This window comes from Xiphophorus maculatus, chromosome 14 (genome assembly GCF_002775205.1).
Source record: "Xiphophorus maculatus strain JP 163 A chromosome 14, X_maculatus-5.0-male, whole genome shotgun sequence".
NCBI lineage: Eukaryota > Metazoa > Chordata > Actinopteri > Cyprinodontiformes > Poeciliidae > Xiphophorus > Xiphophorus maculatus.
The window spans coordinates 12,786,123-12,809,582 of record NC_036456.1 but is presented as its reverse complement, the minus strand read 5'-3'; the positions used below and the strand labels follow the sequence as shown (position 1 = coordinate 12,809,582).

General features: G+C 43.3%; 2 protein-coding genes across 3 annotated transcripts in view; one reads left to right on the top strand and one right to left on the bottom strand.

Moving 5' to 3' along the window:
• The first annotated feature begins 1,105 nt into the window (after positions 1-1,105).
• neurl4 (neuralized E3 ubiquitin protein ligase 4) lies at positions 1,106-23,278 on the top strand. Of its 2 annotated transcripts, XM_014470897.2 has the most exons (29): positions 1,170-1,334; positions 6,579-7,101; positions 7,183-7,248; positions 7,952-8,418; positions 8,488-8,599; positions 8,674-8,762; positions 9,895-9,967; positions 10,049-10,322; positions 10,400-10,581; positions 11,581-11,666; positions 11,753-11,915; positions 12,009-12,219; positions 13,032-13,108; positions 13,222-13,300; positions 13,385-13,554; positions 14,054-14,182; positions 14,265-14,410; positions 14,490-14,708; positions 14,790-14,888; positions 15,698-15,850; positions 15,947-16,114; positions 16,203-16,361; positions 16,458-16,637; positions 17,701-17,794; positions 17,878-17,985; positions 18,084-18,228; positions 18,951-19,063; positions 19,158-19,317; positions 19,399-19,603. In XM_014470897.2, the coding sequence occupies exons 1-29, from the start codon at positions 1,170-1,172 to the stop codon at positions 19,601-19,603; spliced, it is 4,815 nt and encodes a 1,604-aa protein (XP_014326383.1). The 2 variants fall into 2 exon arrangements, with proteins under 2 accessions (XP_023202380.1, XP_014326383.1); XM_023346612.1 differs by having other exon boundaries at positions 1,106-1,334; positions 16,203-16,637; positions 19,399-23,278.
• Positions 15,776-23,460, bottom strand: part of LOC102218027 (vigilin-like) — a 33,394-nt gene continuing 25,709 nt past the window's right edge. Inside the window, exon 29 of the mRNA XM_023346613.1 lies at positions 15,776-15,858. The gene's annotated coding sequence lies outside the window, so the exon portion shown is untranslated. The remainder of the gene's footprint in view (positions 15,859-23,460) is intronic.

Below are 23,460 nucleotides of genomic sequence, written 5' to 3'. Positions count from 1 at the left end.
AATGAAAAATGTTAATAATTTTCACAAGGTTTTCTCTCAAAGACAAAAATGAAACAAAAGCGAAATAAAAACACCTACATCGTGACCATGTGGCAAGAATGAGGACATTTCCTTTAAAGAATAAAAACTAAATGAAAATAGTGGATGGATATTAAATCAAATCAGATCTAATTCTAGCCGATTTGATGCAATTTTGGTATTCACCCATCTTAGAATAATTATTTTACCTAAATGGAAAAAAAGGTTAATTCTCTTTACTTCATGTTTTAGTTGGCTAAATTTAAAGTAGCTTGTGTTTACTGAAATATAGTAAAATGGATTTGATTGAAACTAAAACAACAGGTTATAAAATGTTACCAAAATAAAATCCCATTTTATTCAGAAGCTATGTCTAAAAGTAAATAAAAAATGAGCTGTCACTTCTTCAAAGAAATGTTTCTACTGAGTAATATGGAGTGAATACTCGCATCATGTCCATGAATAATCGCACAGAACTATCCAAAAATATGTAATTATGTCATAAAGACAGCACTTTATATTGCTGAGGTGATCATTTGTATTAACAAATGATGTTTCAGTTGTAGATTTAGTTTGCACAGACAACTCTGCAGACGATGAGTGTTAAAAACTTACACCTGCAGTATCCTAATGTTGACCGATCACTTAGTGTTGCCCACTAACTTTAATAGATGTGCCTTATTAGACTGGACTAAAGCACATTGAAATAAACCTTTTAAGTACAATGCTTATATTTGCATGGAAAATGTGCACAAAAGATAATTGCTCAATTGCTGTTAAATGAATGTGAACACAAAACTGTGTAAAGACAGCCAAGAGGATTATGAAATAATTCAATACGCATTTAATGAAGTCAGGTTTTACTTAATGATTTCCGCGTTTAAAAATTTATGCATTTTATATTTCAATTAAATGTCTAAAACATAGAAACATGTTTCACTTAGTTAAAAAGACCACAGATATAAATATTTATTTAACAAAATACATGTATATATTGAATATGCCCTCGATTACCAGAGCCATTTCTTTTTATACGGCACTGTTGACAGCTCCGTTGATGAAAACAGCATTGTCATGACAACCACACTACCGCTAAGATAAGGGTACTGTCGCAAAGCCGAGGTGTCGTGAATCCTGGCCGCCCCCTGAAGATGGCGGCGGAGCTGCATCCGCGGAGCGGAAAGCTGATCGGCCTGTCCAACTCGAACCGAACAGCCCGGCGCAACCAGCCCGTCCAGGAGTTCAACCACGGCCTGGTGCTCAGCAAGGAGCCCCTGAGGGACCGGGATGTCTTCACCGTCCGCATTGACAAGAAGGTAAACAAGTGCAGGCCCGCCGCTGGCGGCTGCCCTGAGCGGACTGAGAGCGCTGCTGGTGCGGCTGAGCCGGGGGGTCTGTCTGTGGGTCTCTGGCCGCAGTGGGGGGCTTCAGCCCCCCAGCGATGTCCAACCAGCCTGACAGCCTCCGCAGTGTGTAGTGAGCGCCCTTGCCGCAGCGTACTACATTATCGGAGCCCTCGGAGGGGGAGCAGTGGCTTGGTAATCAGCCTCAGAGAGGATATACGTTGAACGGATCACTTATACGAGCGATAACCGGCCCGTGTAGCTTCGGTACCGCCAGTTAGCCGCGCTAATGAGCCCTTAGCAGGAGGGGCTGTTCGGGGCGAGCCTTTCTGGAAGATGCCGTGGAGGATCTATGGAGCCCGACCCAGAAGTACAGCTTTCACTTCTGCCTGGCAGGAGCTTAGTTCGGCTGGTAAACAGCTTTGTTCTGATGGGGTCGGTGTGTCCTGGTGGCTCTGCGGGGCTTTTCTCACACCGGGTTACCGTCTCTGTAACAGCACCGATGGGCTAACTGTTGTTAATGACAGCATGTTGTCACTCATTAATTACTGCTGCTGCAACCATGACTTCCTGGGGTTTTATCCTGATGTTTTCTAGAGAAAACAATGATTTCTCTTCTTTGAAAGTAAGATGTTATTTGTTAGGCTACTTGTCATTATGTTATGATTGCATAATGCATGCTCAGTAAAGATCATTGCATTATTAGTTAATTCAGTAGTTTTATCAGAAATTGCCGTCTATATTTGCATGCTGTTATTTTCCAAGTGTCAGAATTTTTCTCTTCTCATGACAATAATATATTCAGCCTTTTGGACGGAGTCTCTGCAGAAAAGACCCACCCTTGACCCGGAGACTGGTGCCCAAAGGTCACACAGACAGGCATCCAAGCTTGCAGTGTGGAAAGGGAATATTTAATGCTACTTATATCATCATGGTATCACTATTGGTGTGCAGCCCTAATATTAAAACATGTTCCTGATTTGAAATCATAGAGTTCACTTATGTAAGATGATAAATCTTGGAAGCTACCAGCCGTTCATTTTTCGTAAAATAAATCTAATTCACGCTCATGTTTCCAGTTTTTTTTTTTTATTACTTTTTTGTAATCTGACCCACATATTTTGATTATTACCATGAGCACCACAATGCATGGGCCTCCCTTTCTGAAGTTATAGTTTTTAAATTAAACTGAAAAATCTTCAAGACTATTTCCATTTTTGCATACAACTCCAACCTTTATTTGACTTTGTTTTTTTAGTGCTAATTTAAACAACAAAACAAAAACAAAAAAATCAGATTTAGAAAATGTAATTGAGTTTTTCTTCTCAGTATTTGATCCACTGATATGAAGCAACCAAGGGGAAATGAACTGATGTGGATCTCAGGCCACTTGACTGGTGCATCTCTGATAATTTACTTGTTTTTGTTCTTTGAAAATGCACAATATCTCATAATAAACCATGTTAAACACTTACTCCACTAAATCTACTTGCCATTTATTTAAGGCAAATAAAGAAAAAGAGTCATAAAAATGTGAATTAAGGAATTAATTCCTTAATTAATTAAACAGTTACATATTTAACGCAGTTAAACTTTAAGTAGTTTAACTGCAGTTTAAGTAGCATCACAGTTACATATAACAACATATTCTGGTCACTTTTTCTGTTAATTTTACTGTTTCATTGTAAATTATTGAATGAACATAAAACCTACCGCCCTCCTGTCTTTTCTTGGTTCAAATGAAGGTTCAGTACCAGAACCCCGTAGAACTTGGTAACTTTTTGATGAAAGAAATAACTTATTGTGGATAAGGTGTTAGAAGAGAGTCACATCTACAACATGCAGATTAGCTGTCGGTGTGAGAGAGGAGATTTGTTTGGTACTATGAGTTTTGTCCCGACAAATCAGCTGTTAAAGATGATAGAACCACAATAGAAATATTTGTGGTTCAGCCTTTATGGATTTTTCTGTGGAACGTGACGCCACATGATTTTTTTTTTTTTTTTTTTGTAGAGTTTGACTAAAATATTCAAAAGAAGATGCAGCTTGGGAAGCTAAAATACATAAAGCAGCAAATACAGAAGACTTAATCATTTTTCTTGGTGTCGACTGGCTAAAGAGTAGAGATAATACTGTAAATATTAGCTTCTGCTAAAACGGTTACCACTGTGCCTATTTATGTACATTAAGGTATATTTATTGTTTGAACAATTGAAATAAGCAGTTATAGAGATTTTTAGGGGGTACCTCAAGTATTTGTGGATTTGAATGTTGCATATAAAACCAGTCATTCAGAGAGGAATAAAATCAGTTGAGGTTCTGGACGCGGTTCCAGTCATTGTTTCCACGGTGACATCTTCAGAAAACTTCACAGTCTATGTTGAAATCTCTGAAAAGTTGCTCGTCCGCCATAATGCCTGCCAATCGGCTCCCTTCTTCTCCCTCCTGTGATGTCATCGACCCCGATGGTCACTAAGCAGAATGTGTTGTATGGTTTTTTTTGTTTGTTTTAAGAACAGATGTTCTTATAAGTCTCTTCATAAGAACAGATGTTGAGCGAGCACTGAACCTCTTTCCTCTATATATACTGTCATTTCTACGTCGGTGACAATGTTTTAGTTTTGAGCAGCAGCGTATCTCTCCACAGCAGAGCTTTTTCAACAACACATTAGCTGTGAACTTGTGACAATGCCAACCAGACCACACACACCCCTCCTACAAACAGAGAAGTTTTCAGAGCTTCTGCAGGGGGCCTGGAAAAAGAAAACATCTGGCCTATTGGCACCTGCTTGGCGGCGTGTAAATCATTATGCATCCCTCACGGCGCGGCGCGCGCTGTCTGATACGGACTCTCGTTATCGGCCTCATGACCGGATGAAAATCGATTCTTCCTCCATCACGAAGCGCCGGCTGCTGCCTGACTGAAAACTCTGTGAACGGGGATCCACTGAATGAGCAGCAGGGAAAGATGGGGGGTAAATGTAAACAGCTGGATGCAGTGAAAGATTTGGCGTTGTTGTGTGAAAATGAGTTTGACAGGAAGTTAATATGTTATATAAAGTCTTGTTAGAGGAAATTGACACTCCATCAGTATTTTCCATGTTTTTGCTGTTACAGCCAGACTTACTCAATGCCATGCAAAAGTGTTAGGCAGAGCCCAAATCATATATGACAGATAACTATCTGAAAAGTGTGGCGTGCATTTGTTTTAAATTTTAGCAGGGGAGAGTTTATGTGTCTACATGTGCACAGCTGGTAGAAACCTTCCCTAATACAGTGACCAGAGTTTAAAGGCAGCAAAAAGTGGTTCACGTGTTTCACTTCTCAGGTTTTTGTTTGTCAAAAAATAAATACATTTCCTTTCACTTCACAATCACGCGCTGCTTTGTGTCCGTCCAGATCACGGCATCCCAGTGGGACACATTGAAGTTTGAGATTAAAACGTCGACGGAGGAGTTTTGGTGCTCTGCAGCATTTAATTTGCGAATAGAGATGAAGTTCTACTAAATCAGTGCGAAGACGTAGTTGAGTCTTCCCATGCGACATCAACGTTCACAAGCAGCAAACGCGTTTGTTATTAATAGCAACGATGAGTTTGGGAGATTAGCAATAAGTCAGATCTCCTTTAGTCCAAACTGGAGGTAATTCTGTTTGTTTAGCTCGGCTGTTCCACTGTTTATTCTTAGCTGCGCTTCTTAGAAATTTACACCCCATGAATTTTTCATCGTTTCAGAAGCTGCCCGGTTTCTCAGCAGCACTGGGATCCTCGAGTTATTTATCTATGAATGGTGAGAGAGAGACAGAGGCAGAAGACGCCCACAGGGCGGTGGGTTACATAAACTAGTGAAGGAGATGTTGGTGACCCGGTCAGCTACTTCTGCACCTTCTTTTTTTTTTTTTATTTTTAACCCAGATCTGCCCTCGTTGTAGAAGCACTGCTGCCTTACAGAGCAGCTCTCTGTGAGCAGAAAGTATTGATTGAAAGGAGCGTTTCAATCTCGTCTCCGGTCGTCTCGGTTGTAAGCTGCAGAGGAAAATGTCCATAAAGCTTGTAGAGGTTCATCCGACGTGTTTCCGCCTACAAGTACGAAAAGACGTGAATCTCTCCGCTGCTGTGTCTCACCTGCCACTGTGGAGTAATGAGAAAGTGAAATATTGCCCTCCAGATATCAATAGTATCAGATTGTATTCATCTTAGGATGAGTTTAGTGTTTCTGGGGAGAAATGGATTCCAGTTTGTCTGCGAGGTGATTTGAGTTCAAAGTCATATTCCTGGTTGGGGTAAACAAGTTCTCCAAAGGTTGCATCCGTCCAGCCTTACTGCTGGTGTCCTTACTGCTTCTCCTCCTCATGTTTTTCCTTTCTTGTTTCCTACTCAATTCTTTCTCCCTCTTCCTTTCATCCTTGTACCCTACCACAATTCCTTCCTTCTCTCTTGTTTCCTCCTTTTTTGTTGTTGTGAATCTTGGTTTTCTTCCTCCTTTGAGCCCTACTGAACTTTCCACCTTTCACTTTCCTTGATCTTCCTCCTTTTTTAAAAAAAATTTTTCTGTCTTTCTTTTCCCACCAATGTCTGTATTTCCTTACCTCCTTGTGTCCTAGCACCATTCCTGCCTTCTGCCCTCCTAATTTCCTATCCTCATTCTTATATCCTTCCTGCCTTCCTTACCTCATGTCCTGCTTTACTTAACTGTCTACCTCCATTCCTTCTGTCTTTCCTCTCTGCCTTTCTCTTTTCTTTCCTTCCATCTTTTTTTCTGAACATAATTATTTTATATTTTAACCTGAACATTAAGAGCCTCTTGGTAGTTGTCTGGAAAAATAGATTTTGTTACGTGAAGAAATGTGTATGAATATATCCACATCTGGAAAGTTTAGGAAGCAAACTCCAGACTTTTCCAAACTTTCCTCTCCGTGTAAGGATCCTATATTTAGCTGCATTTTCATCTCTATCTGCTTGGTTTTCAAAGGACTGTTTCCAGAGCAAAGCGACTAAAAATAAATTTTATGACCACCATAAAAGCTGCTGACGGATGTTTTCTTCTTCTTTCTGCTCTCCTCATGTGGTGTGGATGCTGTAGAATCGCTGCAGAATTATTTTGCGTAAAAGTTTATTTAGGTTGTTTTATAGCCAGACTCCCCCGCAGTATTTTATTTAACTTGTAAAATAATAATAATAATAATAATAATACTGTTTTTCCTCTGCCCCTCCATCAGGTGAACTCCTGGAGCGGCTCGATTGAAATCGGCGTGACGGCTCTGGACCCGGCCTCGCTGGACTTCCCCAGCAGCGCCACGGGGCTCAAGGGCGGCTCCTGGATCGTGTCGGGCTGCTCGGTGCTGCACGACGGCCGCTCCGTCCTGGAGGAGTACGGCCGCGACCTGGACCAGCTGGCCGAGGGCGACTGTGTGGGCATCCAGCGCAGCTCCCGCGGGGAGCTCCACCTGTGGGTGAACGGGCAGGACTGCGGCGCGGCCGCCAGCGGCCTGCCGCCCAGGCTGTGGGCCGTGGTGGATCTGTACGGGAAGTGCACTCAAGTGACGGTGGTGAGCTGCGAGCCGCCGCCGCCCTCCGCAGAGAGGGAGAGAGAGACGATAGAGCGGGACGAGGAGGACAAGGAGGAGGAAGAAGAGGAAGATGAAGAGGAGGAGGTGGTCGTACGTGGGGGTCGGGACGATGGGGGGATTGCAGCACTGATGAATGTGGCGGCGATGAATGGAATGGTGAACGGAGATGAAGGTAAGCCTGTTTTTAAACTTTGTCTTCCTGCGCCGTGATCTGGGCTCGTTTCCATGTCCTGTTTCAACGTTTTCCCTCCAGTGCCTGAGCTCAGCTGCAGCAACAGCCGACCAGACAAGTTTCCCACCAACCTGGAGCCTGACGCTGGTGAGTAAAGCCCTGTCTGATTAAAGGGGCCCTAGTAAGCAAAATACTTCAACTCGGGTGTCAGCAGCTCCTAAAAACAGACCAGGTGCTTACAAAACACCCAGACGGTTTTTAATTGTTTTTTTTTTTTTTTGGTGTCTGGAAAATGAGCCGTTTTGAAAACCTTTTTTCAATGGTTTCAAAACCCATTGTGGAGTCACAATGTTACCTAGCAACCCCAGCAAAGCTCAGCCCATCACCTAGCAACCCAAGTGGAGCTCCAGCACGTTTGTCCAGCTGGTTCATGCATATTACAATGGCCACTGGAAAAGACGAGCGTATTGTTGACTTACCGTCCAGAAATCACTTGCTGAATTCTTTCTGGTTGTGCAGGAGGCTCTACTTCTGCTTTTCAAAGATGTAGAAATGCGCACCTGTTGGCAGCTATTTTCATGTGTGTGTGTGTAGATGTTGAGTTTGGGGGCGTGACCAGCAGCAGCTCATTTGGATTTAAAGTGACAAGAGGCTCTAATACATCTCATTCTGAAGAGCTCAAAGTGGACAGAACTGACCAGACTGGAATCTCATTATCTAAGAATAATTTACATGTTTTGTATCGCCTATAGACCTATCCTGACCTTTTCAAGGAAGCATAATAGATCAGCTTTAAGGGTTTCGTAGCTTGATCTGTTTTGATAGCCGTTATCTTCTTGTCTCTGCTCAGTCCTCACAGAGCACCAGCTCTTCGACGTCTTTAACAATGCAATAGTTTCATTTTATCGCTCTGAAGACGAGGGAGGAGGGGAAGACGGTGGAGGCGGAGGAGGAGGCGATGCTGGAGGAGCAGGCGATGCAGGAACTGACTCTTCTTCCAGAGCTGACAGAGGGAGCAGCGGTGGAGGCGGAGCTCCGGCTAATGGTGACAGCAGCACAGGGACGGCTGGAGGAGTGGGAGGGGGAGGAGACTGTGGGAACTCTAACAGCAGCCCGGCCGGTACCGGGGGGGCGGCACCGGGGTCCGGGGCGGGTGGGGTGATGACCAACGATGCACTGCTGTTCCACGAGAAGTGCGGCACGCTGATCAAGCTGAGCAACAACAACAAGACGGCGGAGCGGCGGAGACCTCTGGACGAGTTCAACAACGGAGTGGTGATGACCAACCGGCCGCTCCGGCACAACGAGATGTTCGAGGTGCGGCCCAGTCCTCTGCCGCCATCTTCTGTCTTCGGGCAGAACGGCTAACGATGTCTCTGTTATCAGATCCGCATCGATAAGCTGGTGGACAAGTGGTCGGGCTCAATTGAGATCGGAGTGACCACGCACAATCCCAACAACCTGGACTATCCTGCAACTATGACCAATCTGCGCTCAGGTAACACCCTGCCTTCAGAGTCAATACTCATCACTTAGCAGAACATTTTTTTTACTTTTTTTTATCTTTATCAGGTACAATCATGATGAGTGGCTGTGGGATATTAACAAACGGGAAAGGAACTCGTAGGGAATACTGTGAATTCAGCCTGGATGAACTTCAGGTCGGTGGGAACATGCATCTCCTCTATCTGAGCATTTTTCACCCAGAACCTTTTGTTTCTATCCTGACTGTGTCTTGTGTTTGCTCCGTCCACCTACATTACAGCCACTGATTCGTTGGGGATCAATGCTCCTCTATGGGTCTTTCATAGCCTGTTAACAGAATAAATACGTTCTGTTTGCAAAAACAATTTTCAATTAATCATCTTAATCTGATTAATCGATTATTGAAATAATTGTCAACTTTGTGTTTACGATAAAAAGCTTCCTCGTCTTATGTATTTGTAATATTGCATAAATAGGCTTAGGTGGTTAAAGGAAACATCTTTAGACAGTTCCACAGGTTTTCCCACAGTGTATTATAAGCCTGGCGGGCCACCAGGCTTTACTTGGGTCCCCATGAGGCTTTGCATTGTCTATTTATTTGAGTTTTTTTTTGTTTATTATTGCCTTTATTAAGACTTTTTAGTTGGTGTTTAGTTGTTAATCTTCCAGTCTTCGAATAACGCATAACTATCAAGAGACATTTTCAGAATTTCTGTCAACTTTAAACATTTTTTAACTCAAAAACACGGCGGTGGGCTGGATGACTGCCCTTGCACCCGAGCACTGGGCTTAGCAAGTTTTCTGGGGGAAACCCTGGCTCCAATTTTATTTTATCTGCTTAATAGTCAGAATAATTGCTTGTTAAAATAATTGTTAGTTGGAGCCTTAGGATCAAACCAATACAGCATTAAATTCAGACTGTGTCACAGTTTGAAAACCAAGGTAAAGTTATTCCAAAACTTGTGTAAATCTGTGTCTGTAATGGTTTTTAGGATTGAGCGTATCAGGAATACCTGTTCAACGTCTGAGAGGAAAGGCCGGCTCCTATTGTGAAATTTAAAAAGCTGATTTTCAGTAATAAAACTATGGTTGGTGGTTCTGCTGTCGCAGTGATTACGCTTTATAACTGAGGAAAACTTCATTACTGCCTCTGCTGTTTACTGATGTAGTCAGGTTCATCCCTGGTTCCTGCGGTGGAAATAACGTGTGATTAAAAGAACGGCCTCAACAAACCTCCACGGTTCTTGCAATTGAAATGCGTCGCCTGTGTTTTCCTGCTTTTCAATTTTCTGCTACGTGTCATCGTAGGAGGGGGATCACATAGGGCTGATGCGGAAAGCCAGCGGTGCGCTCCATTTCTACATCAATGGCATCGATCAAGGCAAGTCTCCTCAGGTTCCAGTGCGTCAGCCCTCAGGAAGCCGGGACGAGGATTTGACAACGGTATGTTGTTGCTCTGCAGGCGTGGCCGCGGCGCAGACTCCCAGCGTGGTCTACGGCGTTGTGGACCTCTACGGCATGGCCGTCAAAGTCACCATAGTCCACAATCACAACCATAGCGACCGCCTCAGGCGCAACAACGCCATCATGAGGGCTCTGTCGCCTGATGTCGGCCGGCCGCGGCCCTCCATGGCCCTCACTTCGGACTCAGAAGGACCCGACCGTCTCCTGTTTCACCCCAACTGTGGACAGAAGGCGGCCATCATCTGCGACGGCAGGACGGCGCTGCGGCCGCAGTTAGTGCTTCTTCTTTTGGTTTATCATCTTCGCTGCAAGGATTTAATTTTAACACTTGTTCTGCTGATGTTTTTAGTGCAACGGATGACTTTAACCACGGTGTGGTCCTGAGCAGCCGGCCGCTGCGCTCCAACGAGGTGTTCCAGGTCCGCATCGACAAGATGGTGGACAAATGGGCGGGCTCCATCGAAATTGGTGTCACGACACACAATCCCGCCTACCTGCAGCTGCCGTCCACCATGACGAACCTGCGGTCAGGTGAGACAACTGAAAGCATTTAGCGCTGATCATCATAACCCTGTAGGTCGTTTCTTCTCTTCAGGTCACTCCATGTTGTTTCTCTGAGATCTAGAGACGCTCTGGCTTAATGGTGACTTCTGCGGCTACCGTTTCTGTGTTTATCCGGCCATATGTTTCACATCATCTTTCAGTCAGGTCTTGTATATATCGGCCATTTACCATAAATGTCTTCTCAAGGCACTTTACAATAAAAGTCATTTAATTACACCCCAAGTAGTCCTAGTTATCAAACAGTGCTGTGAGCTCAGTTTATAAGTCAAACTAGTTTAAAACCTTTCTGTGTAAAGAAACCGAGCAGATTGTAGCGTCCTTGCAGCAGAAGGCCCATTTTCTCATTTTCAGCTTCTTGGTGTAGTCCAGCAGGTTTTGATATTTCAACTTCATGGTGCCATATATCCAAACAAGGATCACAGGGTTTATTGGAAAAGTAACCAACCCGCAACATTACAACTCCTCTACCATACTTGACACTGAAAACAAAGAGCTTTTCCATGTATTCCATTTTTTTTTTTTTGCACCAAAGCCCGCTAGCGTGTTTGATTAGAAGTGATTAAAATTTAGTTTTTCCACCAAACAAAGTCCACAGTCTCTCAGCATCAGGCAAACTTCACATAGTTATATCACTATGTATTATATCACTATAGTGGCTGTGGTTATATGTGGTCGTTTCATTATCTCTTAAATGATAATATAAGAGATAATGTCTAATAATAATCTCTTAATTATCTCTTAAAAATTTGCTCAGAGTTCAAAACGCTGAACAAATCTCAAAATAAAGCTTGTGTATTTCTCCAGTTTTCATTGTGAGATTATGCTAATGTATTGAAATGTAATTTATTTTCTCATCTTTTTTATTATTAATAATGTTGTATATAATTATCTATTTTTATTCAGCTGTAAGTTGAGGAGTTTTCAGTGCAGAGAGGCCTGATCCGTTTCCTGTGGGATGTTTTTCAGGGACGTGGATGATGACGGGTAACGGCGTGATGCACAACGGAACCACGATTCTGGATGAGTACGGACACAACCTGGATCGACTCAAAGTAAGAGGAGTTTCCTTTATTTTAAATCAGTCGTCTTTCTGTTAAATGATGTTTTAGTTGATAAAACGTCGCCCTTCTGCCTGCAGGCCGGGGACACGGTCGGAGTTGTTCGGAAGGAAGACGGCAGCCTGCACTTCTTCGTGAACGGCGTGGCGCAGGGCCCGGCGGCCTGGAACGTCCCCCCGAACGTCTACGCTGTGGTCGACCTGTACGGCCAGGCGGCCCAGGCCACCATCATGGACGACCTGGGTGAGACCCGGAGGAGCAGGACGATAACGATGGTCTATCAGAGATGGTAGCTTTGAGGAAACCCTGACCTGCTGTGTGTGTCTGCGGTTCCAGTGGACCTCCCTCCTCTACCAGAGGACAGCTCAGACGGCCCCACCGCCATGTCCCCTGGGAGCCCCTGCTCCGTGGCGGGGGCCTCCACTTCCACTGACCTGCGTTTCCACCAGCTGCATGGCACCAACGCCGTCATCACCAACGGGGGGCGCACCGCGCTGCGTCAGAACTGCCGCAGCGAGTTTAACGACGCCATCGTCATTTCCAACAGGTAACGGCATCAATGATCAGAACCCTAGCTGTGGATAAAACCTTTTCAGATCGAAGCTCTTTGAAGCAGCATAGATGTTTGAAGCTGAGAGGATTTTTAAAACTTCATGAGGTGAAATAAAACTTCTCCTTCATGGTTCCTGGTTTATGCTGCAACTCATCAGGGTTTAATAATGTCATAACTCACAACTGTTGTCTTTCTCAAAGACTATAATCAGGGAACCTCTGCTGCATTGATTAATAAGGACAGTAAGAATAAATTACAGCAGTTTTAAAGTTAATCCAATTTATTTTTCTGCTTACCTTGATTAACTAAATCCCTAAAGGCCAAAATAGCTAAAATGGCTTTAATGTAAAAATGCACCGTACAGCTTAAAGTTCCTGCAGTCCTCCGGGGTTTTTATGTGGTATGAATAAGTTCAGCGCTCGTTTTTTCTATGCATTTATGCAGCCATTTGTTTTCACATCCATCTATTAACCCATCTTTTCATCCATCCATGTGTCTGTTTATCCATCCATCCCCCCTTTTTCTCTGCGTTTTGTAGGTCGCATATTTGATGTCTGACCACAGTTTATAAAACTTTTAATTCAGGCCCAATTTTTGTGCTTCTAGTCTTCTTTAAAAATTAATTGCACTGTGAAGCGTAAAACAAGGTTTTGAAACTCTTCTTTTCACATTGAGGATTATTCCTGGGTGTTCTGTTAGTTTTCTTTTGGTAAAAGATTATTTATCAATATAGTATCTATAATGTGTATCAATCTGTATTTCTGAGTAAATCTTGCGGTGAAGATGAGATTTTTTTTCTTTCTCAGGTGCCTTCGGGATGGAGAACTCTTTGAAATTGTTATTCAGAAGATGGTGGACCGCTGGTCAGGTTCAATAGAAGCAGGTGGGATCTTACTCTGCTTATTAACAAGATGTTTTAGTTTCCTCAGACTAATCCGGTCGGTCTGACTCTGTCCGCTGCCTAACATTTACCTGTGACTGTTCCTGTTCTACCAGGAGTGACCGCCATCAGACCGGAGGAGCTGGAGTTTCCGAACACGATGACCGACATAGACTATGACACCTGGATGCTGAGGTAAGAATGTGATGTTTTATAAATGATTAAAATTACAAATTAGATCCAAACATTTGATCTAATGGGGGGTTTTTGTCTCCCCAGTGGAACCGCCATCATGCAGGACGGCAACACAATGCGCAACAACTACGGCTGCGACCTGGACTCCCTGACCACAGGTTCCCGGATCGGCATGATGCGCACCGCCAACGGCGACCTCCATTATTACATCAATGGCGTGGATCAGGGCGTCGCCTGCGTGGGTCTGCCGGCAGGTAGAGAGCAACCCGCTGACTGCTTACTTAAAAACTAACACACCCGCATACTTCAACCAAAGAGATGAAACCGGCTCTCATTGACGTGGACGCCTGACGGAAATTGTGTCATGTTGTTCACAGAGAGCCATCCGCCTGCTAATGTCGACACCAGACTCGGGTCAAAATATTCGATAGAGCTCTGTGTGAAGTGTTGTCTGATTGGTCAGAATTGTGGCTGTGTTTTATGCGGAAATGCGCTCGGGCAGCAATGTTAATATTTTGTTTCAACTAATGATTATTTTACAAAAACAAAAACAAAAACTGTATAATGGAAGCGGACGGCCACAATCTTCTGACCAATCAGACAACACTTCGACCACGGCCCATTATCGAGCTCGACAGGTGGAAACCTCGGCAACAAAATTACACAATTTTCATCACGTGTCTGCGTCAATGAGAGCCGGTTTTCTGCACGTCGGCTGAAGGCTGTCACCTGTACCTCTCATGTCTCTTCCAGAGGTGTTTGCTGTGATCGATCTGTACGGTCAGTGCGTTCAGGTCTCCATCACTAGCTCCTCCGGCCCGCTGGACAACAGTCTTTGCACCAGTAATGTCACTGAGAAGAGCTTCCCCATCCACTCTCCAGGTGCTCAGGAGGTTCTTTCTTGACGCTGCGTTGTGAAATCCGTCAGAGCTGCGTCCTTATGTCCTTTATTTTGTGCTTGCAGTCGCAGGCATCGCCCATCGGCTCCACAGTAAGCACGGTAAGAACGTGGTGCTGCTGGGCGAGGGCTGCCAGGCCATCAGAGTTGGCGGCTACTCTCATGGCATCGTGTTCAGCGCCAAAGAGCTCAAAGCAGACGAGCTGTTTGAGGTTTGCTCACGATTAACATGGAAAGTAAAGATTCAGGCAGCCAGCAGGTCGGGTCTTCTTCACCGGTTTCCTCCTGCAGGTGAGGATCGACGAAGTGGACGATCAGTGGTGCGGCTCTCTGCATATCGGCCTGACCACGCTGGCTCCTCCAGAGCTGCCGTCCTGCCCGCTGTCCGGCCTCTCCCCCTCCCTCCCACAGCTCCGCACCAAGGTCACCTGGCTGCTCTGCGGCTCCGAGGTCCAGCGCAACGGTGTTCTGCAGCGGCAGAATTATGGCTATTCGCTGGACCGGCTGACTGTGAGCACCGCCTCCTGCCTTCGTTTTATTTATTTTCCACTTCCAGACCTCAGAGGAGATCAAGTCTGAATGTATTTCCAGGTGGGGAACCGCGTGGGCGTGAAGAGGTGCAACGACGACACCATGCACATCTTTGTTGACGGGCAGGACATGGGATCTGCCGCTACCGCAGTCCCTAAGGTACAAACACCAGGGTGGTCCGCATCCTTAAAGTTCTACTTTAATCTAAAACGAAGGCCTTGAATGTCTCAAATTCATTAAAAATATAGTTTATGACATATTCATTAAAAATATGTTAGTCACAGCTCTTAAAACGTTTTAATCTAAATAGCTTATTTAGATTAAACCATTTAATTTAATCTAAATAGTTTGAGATTAAACTCAAACTAGTTCATCTCAAGTTTGAGTTGAGGTGGGCTGATCGAACAAAAATATCACCAATATCGATACTGAGTCGGTATTAGTGTCGCATCGATTCTCGCGTAAGATTCATAACTTTAGTTTCAGATTCCATTATAAAATTTTATTTATTTTCCTCTCGTAGTTTCTCAACTCTACCTCAAAAATTATTTTCTATTGATTGTTTTCTCAAATGATATATTTTTTGCAGTATATTTAGAAAAATGTACAAAATCATGTTAATCTGTTATTGAAGTATTTTGTAGATGCCTATACACTTTTTTAAAATTCTGTCTTAAGATTTCAACAAAATAAATTCAAAAGAAAAAGCACAAAAACACAGAAGAGTCAGATGGTTGATTGTATTTTCAAACCTAAATAATGGAAATTTTCAGTTTTTGCGATGCTTTATTGTAACTCACAGCAAAGACTGCATTACAATGGCATCGTCCTCCAACCATTTCCTATATTTTATTTTTTTTCTGGTCTTAAATTTAATTCAGGTTGGCCTTAAAAAGGCTTAAATTTGACTTGCTGAAACCTGCAAATCTAAACATTAGCAGTAAGCAGCGACCTCTGGCTTCTTGCAGAATGTATACGCGGTTTTGGACCTGTACGGGCGGATAACGGCGCTGTCCATCGTCAGCTCCTCTCTGATGGAGGACTTGGAGAGCATCAAGGCGCCTTCGCTCACCTCGGACAGCTGCAGCGAAGGGGAGGAGGACAGCAGCCCCGTTAGGGAGGTTAGAGGCTGGAAAGAGAGAAAACAAAACAGAAGCTTGATGAAACACAATTGGATTTGTTTATGTCAAATGTTTTTTTCAATTTTTTTTATCAAGGTTGAGAGTGAAACATGTTCCCTGGTGCCGACGGTCATGATGTTTCTGGAAAACCACGGCAAGAACATCCAGCTGTCCAACCAGAACCTGACAGCAGCCAGGGTTTCCAGCTACAACCAGGGCCTGCTGGTCACCGTCCAGCCGCTGGCGCGCCAGCAGCTCTTCCAGGTAGCTGTGCTGGAGTCAAATAAATACAACTGTCTGTAGTTTAATTTGTAGTTTGACTGAATGTTTCATGTTCTTCTTTGGGCACCAGTTTCAGATCGATCGTCTGAACCCGTCGTGGACGTCGTCTCTGTCGTTAGGGGTGATAGGCCACTCCCCCGACCGGTTAAACTTCCCCTCCACGGCCTGCTGCCTGAAGCGCTCCGCCTGGCTGCTGCAGCGCGACTCCGTCTTCCACAACTCTCTAAAAGTGAACACTCCACAACATGCCATTAGTCGACAACAGCCTTTCATTTCTCCATCGTCTGATTTCGTCATTCTGTTCCACTCCCCCTCCACCCTTCAGATATGTGAGAACTACGGTCCTAACCTGGACACTTGTCCAGAGGGGACAGTGTTGGGTCTGCTGGTGGACACCAACAACTGCCTCCATCTCTACGTGAACAGCATGGACCAGGGCGTGGCGGCACAGGACATCCCCTCACCCTGTTACCCCTTCATTGACCTCTACGGCCAGTGTGAACAGGTTTGTAGAGATGCAGAGGAACTTGCAAAAGATTTATTAGAATATTTTAGGCTTGAAACGGCTAATCGGATTAATCGCGATGAATCTATTATTGAAATAACCGTCAAATAATTTAGTAATCAATTAATTAACTGGAGTACACAGACTCAAAAAAGGCTAATTGCTGAAAGATCAACATACTCAGAGCAATAAATAAGTGAAAACTGCATAAAAATCAGTAAATATTTTGTATTTAAGATAAAAAGAAACAACCACCTTCTTTGTCTGTAAAAATGTTCTCTTCCCAGAACTGCTCAAGTGGGATAGTTTTAGCTTCACCTATTTCAATTTCTGCAAAAACCCCCTCCTACAGACACATTGGCTATGCAATTATTAGGCGGTTAATTGAAAAAAAAATAGTCCTCATACAATGGCTGCTGGAAAAGACAGCAGCCATTTGTTGTAGACTTGCCGTCCAGAAACCACTTTCTGCATCCTTGTTGGTTGTGCAGGAGGCTCCACTTCTGCATTTCAAAGATGCATAGTGGTGTAATTGTGCCTCTGTTTTCAGCCATTTTCATTTGCACTGTTGGGGGGGTGTGGCCAGCAGCTGCTTATTTGGATTTAGTGACCAGACGCCCTAAAACATCTCATTCTCCAAGTAGGCAGAACTGACCAGACTAAAATCTTATTATTTAAGAATACTTTGTGCAAATATTGTAATAAACATGTTTAGCTTATAGACCTATTCTAACCTGCTCAAGGATGCATAATAGGTCACCTTTAAATCAAGCAGACAGACCCAAGCGTTGATGGTAGAAGTGTTGCTTTAGTGCCTTTTGCTACAAATGATCAAGGGTCCACTAAAGGAATGCTGTGCTGTTTGCATTTTAGGCAGTAAAATGTTTATTTTCTTATTTAAAAAAGGAATTTAATGACTTATTTTCTATTTTTATGCATTTCTAATATTATATAAAGCTAAATAAAAAAATCTGCTGAATTATTATTAATTGTCTGATTAATTATCCGATTAATTGTCCCAGCTGAGATCTTTGTGCTGTAACTGCTGTTCTCGTGGCGACAGGTCACGATAGTAACCAACAACGTGCCAGCTGTGGGCGCAGAGAGCGGAGAGACGCGCTTTCAGGGAGACATGGAGAAGGCAGACATGGTTGACGGTACAAAGCCTCTCGGCTTCCTTTTTTTCCAACTCCACCGCAGCCTTCAGCCTCCTCAGCAGGTTCTCTGTTGGCGCTTGCAGGCATCAAAGAGAGCGTGTGCTGGACGCCCCCTCCAGAGGTCAACCCCAACAAGACCTGCGAGTACCAGGCGCTCTGCTCCCGCTTCAAGGACTTGCTCACTTTACCAGGTTTGACTCCACCTCTTTGACTCCTCGTCACTATTTCCGTCCAAATTCTCTCCTCCCACGTGTAAAAACGACGCGTCCCGTTTCCGTTCAACCTCAAGACGGCTACTTCAACGAAGAGGCGAAGTACAACCTGTGCTACTGCGAGTCCTGCCACAAGCTGCGGGGAGACGAGGCGTACTACAAGCGAGGAGAGCCACCCCGAGACTACGCCCTGCCGTTTGGATGGTGCCGCTTCGCCCTCAGGTGGGAGGCTGCAAAAAAGCCTTTTGTTTAGTTTAGTTTTTTTATTCATGTTATGTTAAATCTCGAAATCTCTGAAATGTTTAAAATGTTGGAGTAAAATGCATTTTCAAGTTAAGGCTGAAAATGCTGATGGCTTACATGCATCAGAAAATTATTTTTAAAAAACCATTCTTTACCAGGTTCAAAATTAAAAAAATAAATAAACTAAACTAAAATAAAATAAATAATCATATAAAAACACACCCAACGCACAGATGTGTTGGGTGTGGAAATTAGCAGTAACTTGCTGCTTGTCTTAGGTCATGAAGGGACAATTAGAAAAATATTGAACATATCTATGTATACAACATGTATATAAACCAACTGAGCTATAAACATTCCTGGTTGTTCACAGGGTCTGTATATTTATGGTCTAATATTTTAACTTCTTTCTGCCTAAATTTATTTAGATGTGTTTTTGCTGTGAAATGTATTCTAAGTTAGTTTGTTCATTTGGTTAGAGTACATACCACAGATATAAAGTTCAGTATTTAGTTTGCAAATAAGCTAAATGAGGCGTGATTGGGTGCAACTCTAACCACTAGATGGCGGTAAAGTGTCTTAAATATAATCCTTTGTGTTTAACATTGATGTTTTTGCTGTAATACATGTTATTAGCATCTGTTTCTGTGTCTCTGTTTGTTAGTTCTTAGCTATTATTTATATCCTGCCTCATTTTGCAGGGTCAAGTCCCACTGTGAGGTTTCCAATGCACTAAAGAAGTGGCACATTGCGTATCACGGCACCAACGTCGGAGCCCTGAGGCGCACACTGGACCACGGCCAGCTGCTGCCTGGTATAACACTCATATCCTTTGCCATGAGTTGTGTTGATGGTTGTGGCTACACGGTTTTTTTAAGGAACCGTTTTTGTTTTGCCTCGCTTTGCAGGAACGTCGTCCATTTTCCTGGTGTCTCCAGTGAAGACGGAGGGCCCAAACGGCTACACCGAACCAGAGGAGAACAGCGCCCCCGACAGGGAGGTTCCCAGAGTGCGGCTCTCCCCAACCATGCGCTACTCTGGCATGGAGACGTTTGCTCCCAAAGTGCAGTGAGTTTATAGCGTGTGGAAACGTCGGGATGGTAGAAACCTGAGCAGGAAGTGACGGGTCTTCTTCTCCTCTTCCTGCAGATTTCAGGACCCACGTTCTCACCGCTGCCACCAGGCTCAGGTGGGTTTCCAGGTGTGCGTGCGGCCGGGCTCCTACAAGGTGGGACCTCAGACGCTGAGCCACGGTGAGCCTCTAGATCCTCGCTTCAGCAACTCTGAGATCGAGTGGATCACGAAGGAGCAAGGCGGCACGCTTCTCTACGGACTGCTGATTCGGGTGGAGTGAACGGCGTAGCGGTGGCAGCGAAGGCTTCTGGTTATTTTTGATAAACAGACAACCAAATCCAAGCCCTGCCTTGAGCAAGACACTACTCTGGAATCCGGCTGGTCCTGAAGCGGATTGTCGACAACTCAGCATCTTTGGTTTTGTTTTGGGTCGCTCGCTCTTCGGCTCTTTTGCCGGCGGAGAGCAGCGGTCGTTACCGAGAACAGACACTGCCTGCACTTTATGTTTCGGACACTAGTGGGCGATTTTTAAACTTCTCATCGACGCAACATGTTTGTTTATAAGCTTCTTTTTTTTTCTTGCCATTCTCCCGTCATTTTGTTCTTCCATCCTCGAGTAGCCTTTCTTTTTTTTTTTTTTAGTTTGGCACTTAGTTTAACACCTTTGACTTCCACATTTTTCACAAAAAAATGACTAAAAGTTAGGTTTAATGGGGGGAAAAAAGAGGGACGGTGTTTTATCAGCAATGTAGAAAAATAACGACACTTGAATCTGAACATGAGCCCGAGAGCATCGTGATTGTGACCTTGATGGCAGGGAAAATTTAAAACTGGAGGCAGGGACTGATATGTTTACACGCCTGTCTTTCACTGTGTTTCTGTCCTCTTTGTGTCTCCGTATGAGCAGACGTTAATATTGCCGCCCAACATTGGACTCAGATATGGGAATGGCTTTTGACCAATTAAATTTTGATATTTATTTGACTCAAAATCTAAATTTCTGAGTTTGGTGTTGGAAAAGTCAAATGGAAACTGTGTTTCTGTGCTAGTTACGTCTCTATCTGGAGGTCGTGGTTCATCGAGGAAAAACAACTGGATCAAATGCAATATGGCCGCCGTGGACTGGGATTAAAATCAGGGTCCAATTTCACATTGTATCAGTAATGTGCTGCATTCCACTCTTCTTGGAAATCCCATCCCAGTTTTGGGACTGAAGGCTTCACACAAAAGTTGAGCATTGTAGTCACAACTTGAACAACCAGTGGGGATTTATCCGTTGTTGCAGTATTAACATCTTGTAGCAGTACAAGCCACAACATGGCTACAAACCAGTTGTGCAGCACTCTATTGTGTATAAATTAGACTTTTATGACCCTAGCAATCGTATTTAGTATTGATCTCTTGGCTGTTGTGAAGCTTCTAATGTCAAGGGCCGTTCATGTAGCATTTCCAACCAGAAACGGGGGAAAATCTGGATTACAGAAACAAATGGAAATCCCAAGTCCATGAGCTGCCCCGACGTTAAATCAAATGTGGCTTTCACTCTCAGTGTAAGTTACAAAAATGATCTGTATTTGTGCCTCATGCTCCGGGAGTCACACTGGTTTTCCAGATCCAAGATCACACTATTGAGGTGCATGAAATCCAGCATATTGCTGCATTTTTATTCACCTCATAAATCAGGTCTTGGAGTGACAATCGGCATGCTCTAGTCGCCTGTGGGATTATGTTGTGGTTCTCACCTCAACAATACAAGGCGTTTCAGATCCGTTTTATGCAAGTACCTGGTTCAGTGAGAAACAAACTGTGTAAAGTGCTACTGGTATAGTTTTGCAACTCATCATTTTATTCACATGGCAGCCATATTGGATGCTATTAACCTCTGGGCTGGTCTGAGAACTTTTAAATTCGGATTGAAGGGGCGTTTCGTTGCATTTCCAGATGGGAACATTGAAACGGAGACTCTTAAATCCAATCGAACAGTTTGAACATGGAAGGTCTCGAGAGTTTAAATCCAACATGGCTGACAAGTATGTTTAAAAAAAAACAACCTATGAGGTCTTTTTGTTAAATGAGATAGTTTTGTGCTGATTCTGAACGTTAGGGTTTCAATCCATTTCTTTAATGGATTGCTGTTAAATTCGGTCATTCCCACGTCTGAGCTCAGACTTTGAGGTGAACGGAACCAAATTTAAGTTCTGATTACTGTTTGGTGTGGGGCCAAACATGACTCGACTCGTCATTTCAAGGAAAACCACTCACTAGCTTTTAATGGAAATAAAACTGGTGTTAGAAATCAGTGTTTTATAATCACCGCTGCACCTTTTGGCGTTAAAAACTTTATAGAAAATGTCAGAAGGTAGGTTCAGCCTGAGTTTGAATGTTTATGACTCACCGGAACCGGTTTTTACATTTATAAGTGAAGGGTAAGCTAAGGGTCCCAGTTCTTTCAGAAGATTCTCAGAACACTTTGATGTACTTGGAAAAACTAAAAGCTAGGTGATGTGTAAGTGAAACATTAAAAACACTTATTTATATCTCAAATGTATTTAAAAAGTCAAACCAGAGTTGTTGGGCTAGCTTGGAAAAACGTGATGCTAATAGGCTAGCATTAGCATTTTTCACTTAAATGCAGGACTGTTTCACTGTTTTTAAGGAATCTGAATTAGTCAAATTTATTAACTTAAAATTGTATCGGCATATTGTGTATTTATAAGATGTTGAATTTTAAAAGTTAATTGCTGGCTGTGTAGTTACCCCTTCATACAGTCAGTGTCTCAAACGCTAGACTTTGATTGCTTAACTTTTGGCATTTCCTAACAGAGCTGTTTACTCATTTTGCGTTTATTTTTTTCCCCCCATTTTCTCACAGAGAAAAATCACTGTGAAATCGTTAAAATTAGACATTTAGTTCAAGCTTCCAAACTCGTGCTGATTAAAAAGCAGGTGAATCAGCTCTTTGGTCAAGTGCTCGGTCCTGTGGTGAAGAAAATATTCATTAAGGAAACCACTTACCGTACCTGTCTATCTCTGCCCATGCTAAGCTAAATTTATACCTATTGTCAAATTCTGCTCTTTATTCCAATCCCCAAAATGCCCAGCTTCCCTGTAGAAGTCACAAAAAGCCAAAAGGTGCAACATCAATCTCGCTCCGTCGCCGTTTACGTCACACGCAAACCCATCCATTCATCCGTCACGTACGACACGGTTTACCCGACCAACACCGCTTCCTGTGATTGATTATGTTGGCTTTTCCATAAGCCGGTGTTTACATGTGAATGTTGTCGATTAGGGCTCTGCATTCATTTCACTCCACGACTGATTTGCACTCATTTGCTCATAATCCAAAACACCCGCTTGGATTGTTTACAATCAGCTTTTTTTCCCCTTTTTTGTTGTTGTTGTTGTTGCCAATTTGCATCCATAGAAAATAAAAGGTTTATAGCAGAAGGCGTCAAACACTAAAAGTACAGTCAGAGAAGCTCGGCCATCTTCTCATTGATGAGGGAGGGGGGAAAAAAATTAAATTAAAAAAAAATGTGAAAAAATGTTATTACTACATGGGTTCTTTACAGCCCTGTGCTGCTCTGTACACTTTAATTTGTATTTTTGTTTTGTTTTCGGTATGTTGTGTTGTACAGGCTGTTACATAACAAATCATATCTTCATGATTTATATAATAAAAAAATAAATAAATGACTTGACAAAAGGTATGCTTCAAAGCATGGTTAATGTGTTGGTTCGTGAGGAATGGGCTAAAAGAAAAGAAAAAAAAAACCTGCTGGGTGCATTTTGTGTGCGTTTCTTTTAGATTTTATTTAAAGTAGGAAAAAAAAAAAAGTCTGGTCACTGACAGGTTATGGCAGTGTTGTGGACTAAAATGACTCCTCTTAAGGCCAATAGTGGGATTTCTTTCATAGCTTTTTACAGAAGTAGTGGCAGCTCTGTCCTATTTGACATACAGACCAACATAAATTTTATTTAAATAATTAAAGAAGCAGACTTGGACGACATTTAAGCTACTGACACACGACTGTTTGCGCTGACGAATCTGCTCATTTGTTTTGCTGGATTGCATAGAGGGCTCTAACATAATGGACTCGTTTTTTTGTTTTTGCTCCAGCTTGGATTTATTTT